Source organism: Phalacrocorax carbo, chromosome 8 (assembly GCF_963921805.1).
Source record: "Phalacrocorax carbo chromosome 8, bPhaCar2.1, whole genome shotgun sequence".
Lineage (NCBI taxonomy): Eukaryota > Metazoa > Chordata > Aves > Suliformes > Phalacrocoracidae > Phalacrocorax > Phalacrocorax carbo.
Genome location: NC_087520.1, coordinates 17,903,882 through 17,915,924, shown reverse-complemented (window position 1 = coordinate 17,915,924; position 12,043 = coordinate 17,903,882). Strand labels below are relative to the sequence as shown.

The 12,043-nt window shown below is 37.7% G+C and overlaps 1 protein-coding gene across 2 annotated transcripts in view; it reads left to right on the top strand.

Moving 5' to 3' along the window:
• TENM2 (teneurin transmembrane protein 2) overlaps positions 1 to 12,043 on the top strand; it is a 699,068-nt gene that overhangs the window by 461,764 nt on the left and 225,261 nt on the right. For both annotated transcript variants that reach the window (XM_064458951.1, XM_064458950.1), the window contains one exon: positions 1,460 to 1,669. In XM_064458951.1, coding sequence (XP_064315021.1) covers positions 1,460 to 1,669 — 210 coding nt within the window. The remainder of the gene's footprint in view (positions 1 to 1,459; positions 1,670 to 12,043) is intronic.

Below are 12,043 nucleotides of genomic sequence, written 5' to 3'. Positions count from 1 at the left end.
AATGGTATAGACCTTAGTGTAACTCCTATAAAGTGAGGGGTTCTTTATTCCAAAAATGAAGATGTAACTAATGAGAAAGCCAGTGTATATTTGCTCTGCTACTGTTTCTTTACAATGATGGAAATAAGGATGCACCACTTTATGTAGTTGTGCTGCGTTTTAACATTTGTAGCGGCATGTAGCAGATCTCTCTTTGCCTCACAGACTTTGGCAGTATCGCAGAGGTCATATTTTCCTATGTATAAATTATTCATGAACAAGTTCTTCAATGCACTAGATAAACTTGCAGAGATTAGAATGTGTGTTTCTCTCCTTCCTCTCATCCCTACAACCGGTCATATTCTAATAGGCAATGCAAAAAAAAAAAAACAACACAAAAACAAAAAAACAACAAAACACCCAAAAAAACCCAACCCCAAACCTGTCTTCATCTGTGTGCATTTGCTGAAGTGGATTGACACAACATTATGAGGGGAAAGTTCACAAAGGTAAAGAATAAATAAGTATGAACGGGTTTTCCTGTTGACTCAATACCACTAGTTTAGTTGACCAAAAATATGTTGTTACAAGGGGCTGAGGTGTGTCATACACATTAAGGATGGGGTTTCAAAGTTGAAATTAATCTGTCTGGTGAGCTAGGCAGGAAATTCTGTCCCTACAGCACCAGTGCAGAAAGCAATGAGGGGGGAAGACAGGAAAACTCAGAGTTTCTAACTCATATTCCTGCTTAGCCCATCCGTACAAATGGAAAAATTCCCTTTCAGCGATGCTGTCCCCTGTGTTTCCTGTCACATCTGTCTGTGGGTTTTGGAAAGATCTACAACAATACAGGAGGGACCTCAGCTTGGAGGTAGCCTTCATATGGTTCTTTTTACATGCCTCTAATAGATTCCTGTATGGGACCAATTTCCCTGGTAGAAAAAGAAAATAAAAATTGGACCACCACTATCTTTTTAATAGATGGTTACAGACAGGTGTTCTAATTCCAGGAATCAACTCATTATAGTCCCCTTCCACATTGGTCTTATTTAGCCCAAAAAACCTATCTCTGTCAAAATTCATCTAGTAAAATACGTAGCCAATGCACTTGCATTTTTAAGGATCTGAGAATGCAGCTTGGGGCCTTTCAGCGTTGGCTGCTCTGTGTGTCAGTGCCCAGGCAGACGGACTGCTTCCAATCCAGTGGTGTGCCCTTGCTCTCATTCACCCAGCGTCTGGTCACCTGATGGGCTACAAGCTGATGCTGTGGAGAGATTTTTGGAATGAGTTCACAACATAGCTGCTCACAATGCCTTGAATGTGATATAAAGGGACAAGTTTGTACCAGTGGAGAGATTTTGTGGCTCTGCGCAGCAGTAATCATATGTAACGATGGACAGTTACTGTGCAATTACTTGGCTGTTTGGTTTTTTTCATTACATTCATTGCTGATCTTTGATCCCTGTGTCCTCTTTCCCAGGTCGTCCCATTCCACCTACATCCTCGTCTAGCCTTCTCCCATCTGCTCAGCTGCCCAGTTCTCATAATCCTCCACCCGTTAGCTGCCAGATGCCATTGCTAGACAGCAATACGTCCCATCAAATCATGGACACCAACCCTGATGAGGAGTTCTCTCCTAATTCTTATCTGCTAAGAGCGTGTTCAGGGCCACAGCAGGCTTCCAGCAGTGGTAAGAAAATTGCAAACATATGGAGTTTGTTTGTGACATGTTTGTGCTGGTTTTATGCTTTTTTTTTTTCAAATGTGTTCTTACATCACCAAAAAATTGAGAGCGTATATGGAAACGAGGCGAACAAAAATCTCACTGTTTTATTTCAAGGAAACTTTTTTTGAAACACCATAAATCATACATGTTTTTCCTTCATTTTACTGTAGAGAGCTTTTTCTTTTTAGAAGTGTTATTTATAAGTAGTATAAAAATATTATTAAATTCTTATAATCAGAAGGATTTTTTTGAAATGGGTTTCCTGCTCCTTGATGCATCTTCTAAAAGAGAGGTGGATGCACAAAGGTTCTTTGTTCTGCATAGGCTAGTCCAATATTTCATGTAGGTGATGAGGTTCTCTATGTAAAAATGTGTGTTGCTTCTGCCATTCTATCTCCATTCTTGTTTCAGAATCTGTCTGATTCTATACTCCCAATGTCACATGTAACTAAGATACTGCTATTATTCAGCAAATGAATTCTTGTCTTTCAGGCTACTGTTTTAAAACATTTGCAACTCAGCTATCAGTCATATAATCAGTAGCGGCTAGGGTTTTTCTTTCTTTGCTTTTCTTAATTGTTATTAACAGATACTGACTTTTCATTTTGACAGCCAAAAATTGAGAAATGAAGATGCAATCGTTTTTTAGAAATACAGGCAAAACAAAAGAAGGCTATTACAGCTCCGTATTTTTTGCCTTTTTTTTTTTTTAACATAGTTATCTATTGTGCAACTTATAACTTTATAACTTCTAGTTATAAACTAGTTTGTGGTCTGCTCAAGGTCACTCTTTCCTCTAACAATACATGTCTGAACAGTATTGGAGGTAGTATGAGGTGTGGGACTGTTAGTCTCTGTGGGGGCATAGAGTACACTTGAATGGTGCCCTTTAAACAGTGGCCAGTGGTGCCTGGTGGGAGGATGAGGCAATGATTTGAAGTTGAAACATAACATTCAGAGTCGATATACGGCAAAACTTTTTCCCTAAGCATTGGATTGGAATAGGTTGCCCAGCGAGCCAGTGCAGTCTCTACCCTTGGATGTTTTCAAGAACAGGTTGGTAAAAATCCTGAGCTACTTGGCCTGACCTCAGAGCTACCCTTGCTTGTCAGGAGACTGGTCTAGGGACCTCCTGGGGTTGCCTCCATCCTGAGTTATCCTTTAACTTTATGATCCATTCAGATACGTTAAAATATAATTACACAACGAAATAATAATTCAGAGATGGAGCATGCTTCTTTGGTACTTGAGGTTTGAGGGTGAAAAATATACTAGTTTTGAGGGGTTTTTTTTAAGAGGTTCAGGGGCCTCTGGGGAGCTGCACACCTCAAAATCTATAATGGACAACTCCACAGAAACAATAAAAATGGGGGAAAAAAGTGGGTATGATCTGTCTTTGATGAGTCATTAAACTTCTGTAAAGGGTAGTCCTGCCTTAGAAACATTCAACTGTTTTTTGAAGGGGTCAGCCGTTTCCAGATGAGGGTGATCTAGTTGATGAAGGGTCTTTGTATTTTCGAAAGGGTCTCAGCAAAATCTGTCACTAAGTGCTTTTAAGGAAACTAAACAACCAGGGTAAGAGGGAAGATTCCTGCATGGTAAGTAATTATTTGAAAGATGGTAAGCAGAAGCTGAAGCTCCCCAATGAATCTTCATGGGACATGAGGATACTTGAAGATTTCTTTTTTTCCTTTTTTTTGGTGTAGTCTCACAATGTTTCCTTTAGAGAGTTTATAAGAAAATACCACAAAGTGACATATAGCTTAAATTGGAAAAGCTCGCCTTTTTTAGTGTAGCTCATCCATATTCCTGAAAGATTTTCAGAGTAGCTTTTACCACCTACATTAGATGGAAAGGTAGACAATGCTTTGATTATTTTTTTTTTAATATTTTAAAAAATCTATTCTAGTTTCTGTGGAAACTTAGCAACATAGATCCAGACATTTGGGAGAGAGTAAATAAATTTAAATATTTTTTTAAAATTTGTGGTTGGGTTAAAAAGGAAGATTTGAAGCTATTTAGATTTAAGGCTTAGATTCCAGATAATCTTTGATCATTAATAAATATTTCCTAGCGCTTTCTAGGTTCTTCTTTAAACGTGTCTATCACAGTCTTCAAAGTACATGCTGAAGATGAAATGTTTGCAGAAGTCTCATACTGATTACATTATATAATAAGTGTCCTCTTGTTTTTCTGATTGTACACTTATGCTTGCTTCAACCTCTACAATTACAAGATAGCTCCTCAACAAGTTTAAGATGAGTCTTCTTGGATATGAGGTGATAGTCATCCACATGGACTGCCCTCTGCCCTTCACAATAGCCATTCTTGATATATCTGGAAAACTCATTTGCCTAAAAAAATTACCTAATCAAATCTTCCATCAAATGAGCAATCTATTGTTGATATTATGAAGGCCTTTAATCTACAATAAATCTTTGTTAGAACTCATCAGAGCTTCCAGTCTGAGAGAAATGTGATTATAGCACTCTTAAAATGGCATTACATCACCGGGGTGATTGGTTTATCATTTAGAGAAGCGACATCAATCATAACTAGCATAACCACACAGTAAATGAATTCAACCTTTCTCCTGCAGAACAATGACACAATAATTGCTCAAAATCAGACTTAAAATGAAATCAGAAAATGCACTTTCTTAAATATGATGTTAACCTAATGGAATATATTATTAAAAATCATGTTTGAGGAAATTCTATGTAATTAAAAATATGTGAAAATGTATTCATTTTTTCTCTCATTAGAACTTGATTTCAGTTGCAGAATCATTTTCTATGCCACGGATATTATGCTGTGTTTAGCTGAACTCCCATCACTTACATTCCTCTGCTTGCATTTCTTAATATAATATGCAGCACAATTATATGTGATGAAGGACAAGAGGTTTTTGAAATCTGGTGCACCTGCCGTGATAGTGTTTTGAAAAACACAAATATTTTAGAAAGAAACAAGACCCTTTACCAATGAAAAGCTAGTGGACTTTTTATTTTTCCCCTTTAAAAGTAGTTCAGTTCATGTTACACCATTTTCTAGGATGGTTTCTTACAGCTAGCTGTAAGAATATGTTTATTTCTTGTTCTTCTAAACATTGTATGTATTTTCTTTCTTGTAACAATAAGGTGACTCATCTTGTTGGAATGCCATTTTAATGGCTTCAATCATAATACAATATAACAGGGTGGTTTTCAGTCTTACATTAAAAAAAAAAAAGGTAAGGGCTTTTGTTGCCAGCACCTTTGTCTTGACTTTTTATATAGGAATTACTCCTATTAAACCAAATTTTGGAATGCCAACAGCAAAACTCTTTGTTTTGTTTTTCAACATGAGTAAAACATATAGGATATACCTACTTGCTCAATAGTTTTTCATATAATGATCCATAATTGGATACATTCATCATCTTCATCCATTCTAACAATGAGAAAGTAGATGCAGAATGACTTGGAATATTTTGATTTTGGGAAAATTCTAAACTGTGCATTAGATATTGTCATGATTCCCAAGAAGTTACTGGCATTTAACTGGAAGGGGGATCACTCCCAGTTTTTCAGTGTTAACCTGTCTTTTTGGCTTAGAGACAATAATACAAAGCAGTTGGCTCAGTGTAACAATATTTGCCCACAGAGTAGTTTGGACACTGCTTAGAAGACAGGGTTTGCTTTGATTTTTTTCATAGGCAGTTATTGGCAGCAAGGAGAGGGGAATGGAGATATTCAAGGGTTGGCTTAAATGAAATTATTGTTGTTTAGTGTTGTTTGTGAGTTAGAGTTGAAATAAAAAATAAGACTAAGAATTCTTATGCTTATCACCCTAATTTGTGGCAATTTATTGTGTAAAATATCGACATTCTTTATATTCAGTGTAAATATCTAGAAGAATCTCCTGTGTTCAACAGATATTACCTGTTGCATTTTAATCTAGTATGTAAAAATCTTTTTTTCTGAAGGAAGCTAGAACTTTCGCCAATGCATTGTAGCTGGAAGTCGTCTTTTGAGATCCTCTGCTGAGAATGCTTGGAAGTCTATGTTTTATAATCCTCTACAAGCTGGCATCAAATAAACAGATATTTCCAGTTTCTGGTGTATAATGCAAACCCATAGAGAAGATAGTAATCTTTAAGGAATAAAAGAATCCTATAGAAAAATAATTACATCTCTTTCATATGATCAAGTATCACCCCGTACTGAACGGAGAAAGTAGTTTCTGTATCTGCCAACTTACATGATAGAACATGAAGTAGCAACAACAAAAATCTAGAATCCATAGCTCATTTTTTTTCCCTCATAAAGGATTGACTTTGCTTTCTGAAGAGACTAAATAAAAGTGTTTGGATATCTCAGTAGGTAGCACCTTCATCTTATTGCCAGAATGACATGGATTTAAACTGTAGATAAGAAACCCAGGCATGCATAGCTGTCCCAGCATGATATCCAGTTACTGGGTTGCTGGAGGAACGATTCCACAATTAACCAGGCTCAATACTGAGCATTAAGTATTCTGACAGGAATCTCATGGAGTTCAGCAAAGGGAAATGCAAAGTCCTGCTCATAGGGAGGAGTAACCCCCTGTACCAGTACATGCTGGGGCTGACTGGCTGGGAAGCAGCTACTCAGAAGTGCACCTTGGGATCCTGGGGGACAAGAGATTGACCATGAGCCAGCAACATGCCCTGGGGCAATGAAGGCCAGGAGCACCCTAGGGTGTATTAGGCAAGCACTGCCAGCAGGGCTGAGGGAGGTGATGCTTCCCCTCTGCTAAGCACTGGTGAGACAGGTTTGGAGTGCTGGGTCCAGTGCTGGGCTCCACAGTACAAGAGACATGGACTTACTGGAGCACGTCCAGTGAAGGACCAATAAGGTAATCAGTGGACTGGAGCACCTAACAGACCAGGAGAGGCTGAGAGAGCTGGGACTATTCAGTCTGGAAAATAAAAGGCTCAGGGGGATCTTATCCCAATGGGGAAAAATAATGACAAGGGAGACAGGCTCTTCTCAGTGGTGTCCACCGACAGAGTGAGAGGCAACAGGCTTAAACTGAAATACAGAAAATTCCGTTTAAACCTAAGAAGAAACTTTTCATATCATGAAGAGAGGTCAGGCATTGGAACAGTTTGCCCAGAGAGGCTGTAAAGTCTGCATCCTTGGAAATGCTCAAAAACACCCACCGTAACAATTTCAGCAGCCAGTACCTTTTAGAGGTGTGAAAGACCTACAGGTTCTTTGCATGGCTCAAGGCTGGCCAGAACTTAGTGAGTAGGTTTGTGGTAGCTCCTTGTGCAGCCCCAACAAAAGGTACAGATTGCTCCATTCCACACTCCATGCTCCCAGAGGTTTTGTAGTTTCCCAGTGTTGACTATTAAAATGGTGAAATTTGATTCTGCACAGATTCAAAGGAATTGTCTCATGGTGACTCCAAGTCCATGGACATTCTTTTTTGATCCACACAGTATGGCATCGTCAAACATGTGCAAACATATACTGTTATTGCGGGTGGAAGAGGTCTTGCCCACACACTTGCACAGAAATTAAGCATAGGATGTTTGATATTTTTTTTAAATTTGCAGAAAGTTTTTTGTTTTGTTTGTTTTTTGCCTTTGAAATACCATAAGCAATGTTTTTCTGATGACATTTTACAGCAATGCAGGAAAACAAGAGTTGCAGTTTAACATTTTAATTTCTATTTCCAAATTGAGAGGAATTTATATATGTTTGTGTCTGGGTCCGTCATTGTTGTTGTTGTTATAATTGAGAATTTCAGTGCTATCGGCTTTTTTTCTATCTTGGCACACATAGCTGTTATGTGCTGCCCAAGAAGTAGAAGAAAGCAATGCCAATTTGAAGAATTCTGCCCTTATTGCTTAATGTAGCTGAAAAACATAAACCACTCTGTATTTTTCAAAGGCTTCTTTTCAGCAGATGACAATGTCCAAAAAAGATGCCTCTGTTACAGTAGATAAGATTGAATAGAAACACTAAAACCTGTTGGTTTCTAGTGTTTTTGCTATGAAGACTAGCTCCTAGGTTAGAAGTTTTAAGCTTTGAAGTTTTAATAGTCTCTTTCAGTGCATATTGTTTTAAACAGTGTAGAGATTTAGCAGCAAGGTCTTTAAATAGGTTGGTTTTTTCCTATATGTTTTTAATACTTAAATTCTCTAAATCCCTAATGGCCAGTCACATCCTAATTCTGTTGCATCTCTTGAGCACTAGGTCTAATTTCAGAGCTTTGGACCGGAATTAGAAACAGAGGGAACAGCATGAACTATGTTTTCCCATTGAAACTGAAGGGTGTACTTTTTCTTAAGTATTTGCTCCATGTTGCTGCAACTATTACTGATATTATTGCTGCTGCTAATCTGTGTAGCTTATGTTGACAATGCCAGCAGATGTCTGAATTTAAGCAGAAGACGTGATTCTAGATATTAAGATATTGCAGAAATATTAGATTTATTAACTTATAAATTCATAATCGTAACAGACAAATCAGAAACAGAAGGTTCTATGGTAATAAAAATTATAATGCGTTACAAAAAGATATAGAATTGAGAACAGATTCTAATTCTGTTGTTTCTCTATTTTTCTTAAGCTCACCATGGTTTTGAGAGCTTCGGAGATTTTTCTTAGCTGCTTTTACATAATTTTTGTTTAGGGTTTTAAATGTGTTAAGCTGGCAGCCTCTGTAGTGATAAAAGCAGCAGAACAAAGCAGCTGCAGTACTAACTTCCCACGGTTCCTTTTCTCCAGCATGTTATGCTGCTGTTTTCTGAGATCTACCATAACGGTTGGGAAACAACTTAAGTTACTATGGCCAGTTAGGCCTTGTTTTTTCTCGTTACCAATCCTTATTTTGTTTCCTAGCAGCTGGTTTGAGATCACCAATTAATGTCATGCGTTTGAAACCTAAAGACTGGATAATGGTGCTCCATGCCATTGTGCCAAGAAAATGGGTGCCTAGACTCGGTACCTTGCTTGAAAACCAAAAGATGCTGGGGATATTACAATTGTAAGCAGGAAAACTCTCTCTTTTTTTTTTTTTTTTCTTCCATATGCTGAGCCCAGATGCTGTTCGTGTGTTTTTCCTTTGTGTGTAGAAAAAACAAAAATTGTTCTTGCTAATGCTCGCTGCTGTTAGTTGTACTGCATGGGAAAGAATTTCTCAGGCTTTCTAATGCTTTTGTCTTTTGATACAGAGTTTTGAATCTTCTGAACTACACCTCCCTTTTCATTGGCAATGACATAGCCCTATCAACTTCCAAAGTGGATTTTGCACCTGTTTATGTGGAAAGGCAACATTTAGAAAACCGTTCATGTTTTTAACCATCAACAACACAATTCAGTAGCTGATTCAAAATGAAGAGCCAAGTCCATGCAAGCCTGTGCACTTCACAGATGATAAAATTGAGAACCTAAAATTTAGGATGTAATTTGATCAGAACTCTTTGCAATATTTGTGCACAGGATTTTCTGTGTGGTGAGTGTTTGTTTGATTTTGTAATAACAAAAACTTTAATCACTTCATTCTTTCTCCCTGCAAATCCAAATAAGTGCTGTTATAAACACTTAAAGGCAAGGAGACACTCTTCATATGAGTCAATATCTTGTCTTATGGATTTCCTGATTTTGATAAGTCAAAGCCATACACTTCTGCTTTGTTTAAATAAAAAATTATCAATTTATTTAGTGCTTAATTGTTATTCCTGGTTATAGAGTTGGTCCAATAGATTTTATAGTTATATAATACCTACTTCTAATATGCTTATAAATATTAGCATCTTATCAGGCAAATCTGTAAATATGTCATCTCCCAATCATGTTAACATCTTCAGAAAATGAGTTTATCTTCATAAAATGCATGATTAAATCAATACAAATTAGTATTTCTTTTCCATTGGAAGATGTTCAATCTTACTCTAAAAACTGCAAGAGATGGAGAGCTCTTACTACATTGCTCGAGAAACTGCTTAGTGGTTATTAGTTATTCTCACTGTTGTTTGGGTTCCCCCCCACCCCAATTCACATCTGACTCTGCCTGACAGTTCTCCCATGCATCTTTTATATCCCTTCAGCATAAACAGGAAGAAACCTGAACTCCGTCATTTTGCTCTGAATATTTTCCCCTTTCTATTCCCCTGTTACAGCCCAGTTGCCTCCTGGGAGTATGTACACTAAAATGGTTTGCACATACAGCTTTATTGATGAAACCCTCCACTGAAAATACAGCTCAGCCAAGCAAAATATACTTTCCTGTTACTTCCTAATCCAATTCCTCAAGTGGATTAGGCCATGTTTTAAAGAGGACTCCTTGGCTTGCATCACTGCATCTTCTGCTGGATTTTGCTGATGCATGCTTTTGTAGACCAGAATTTTGTCTTACAATTTCAACTTCAGCAGCAACCTTGTGCAGCCACTGTTACAGTGGAAATGTAATAAAAGTATGTGGTTCCTCCGTTAAACAGCTGCTTTATTTTGATGCAGATTTACAAATGTTTCCTGTAGAGGGAGCATGATGAAGGTGCACAACATGGGGTTTATGTTGGGAAGCTGAGTAAATGTTCAGAGGCTTTGATGTGGTGACATGCCTTCGGAGCTGAGCATAGCATTTCAGCTTGGTTCTGTTTGTGGTGATGCTCTTTACTTGCATCATGTTTGTCCTGATACTGCCTGTGGGTAGCTGGCTTATGCCACTCTAAAGATTCAGGAACTGAAGGAGTTTGAGTGCAAACCTTGATCTGACCAGTTCCTTTCTAGTCTGTAATTCCTATGTTGTTTATAATAATTACATACTGAAACTACAGGTGAGGGCTATTTCTGTCATGTAAGATAACCATCCAAACAATATGCCCTTCTTTATTACATTACAAATGTACATATTTTATTTTTTCTGCCAGATTCATACACAGTAAAGCTGAGGACTCTGAATGTTTGTAAAAGTTAACTAAATTACTGGCCTGAGTAAATGCCTACTCTTTCCAATATCTTGACGTCAAGGCATAGAGGGAATCCTGTTCCATTTTGTCAGGTCCCCAAATGTTTCCACAACTCAATCTGTGGCATTCACACATGAATGAAATTGTATCGCTCTGTTCCATTTGTTTGGATTCTGTGTTTTATTCCAGACTGTAGCAATGCTGAACTTGCTCCTGGTTGCCTAGGTTGCTTTTATTGCAGTGACCTTTTCCATCTATGTAGGGTGCTATTTGTCATTCAGCTCTCCTTCAGTCCCTACCTCACTCCACCAAGGCATTGCCTTACATGCTGCTCTTTTACAATAGTTCCTTTCCATTTAATGCATTTGTGTTGGATATCATAGGGCTGTAACAGTGTGATTTTCAGTAATTGAGCTTTTCATCTGTTTAATCAGGTCAGGTCTAACAATTTGTGAAAGAAATAAATAAATGCATACATACAAGCAGAAACATGATGGCATCTTTGTGACTATAGTGATAACTGGTACTTCTCTTGCATATCTGGGATCTGATAAAAAAAACCTAGTAAATCCGAAGGAAAAAGAATTGGCAACTTAATGTGGAAGTTGTATTGTTTTGAGAAGACTCCTTGTGCTTGATGCTCTGTTAATTGAGGAGCAATAACTAGAACACTGTAGAAATTGAGAATGACCTTTTATAAAAGGTAAAAAGCAATGTGTGGCTGTAGAAGCCTGTATATATCAAAACCCTAAAAGCTAGGGACTCTTGCTCTGCTGCTAGATCTTTCAAAATCTGCCAAAGGACTGGCTTACTGTGAACTACCATGCCCCAAAACTTCCATTCATAACTATAGCAGAAAAATTCAGCATTATCTCAGTACACCCTAAGAAATTACTTATGACGTTGTTATTTTGAAACATCCTTCTTGGTCTTGAATCTTCAAAACTGGGGACAGTTGTTAGTATATTATAAAATGGGAAGTCCGAGCTGCTAATTCACATGATTTGGGGAGAACTCGGAGATCTGAACTTCAACATTGCACACTGGATTACTTAAATCTGTAATCTATAGGCCATGGTAATTATTTTGGGTTTTACAAATCACTTTTTCTACCAGAGTCACTGGGAGTTTTGCACACCAAACACCAGGCTAACTCCTTAGTTAAAACACACTGTAAGGAAGTGTGAAATATTCTGCCTAACAAAACACAGGGTTTGAGGATGTTTGTTAATATTTATTCCCACACGCAGGTGGATAATTATTTCACTTGACACAAATTATAGGGACTACCAAACATGAAAAGGTGTAAAATCTTTGTAAGTTTGTGAGCTCCAGGATTACAAAGTCAAGAGAAGGGAGTCTGGGGACAAAGCTCAGGTGGTTAATGGTGGCTT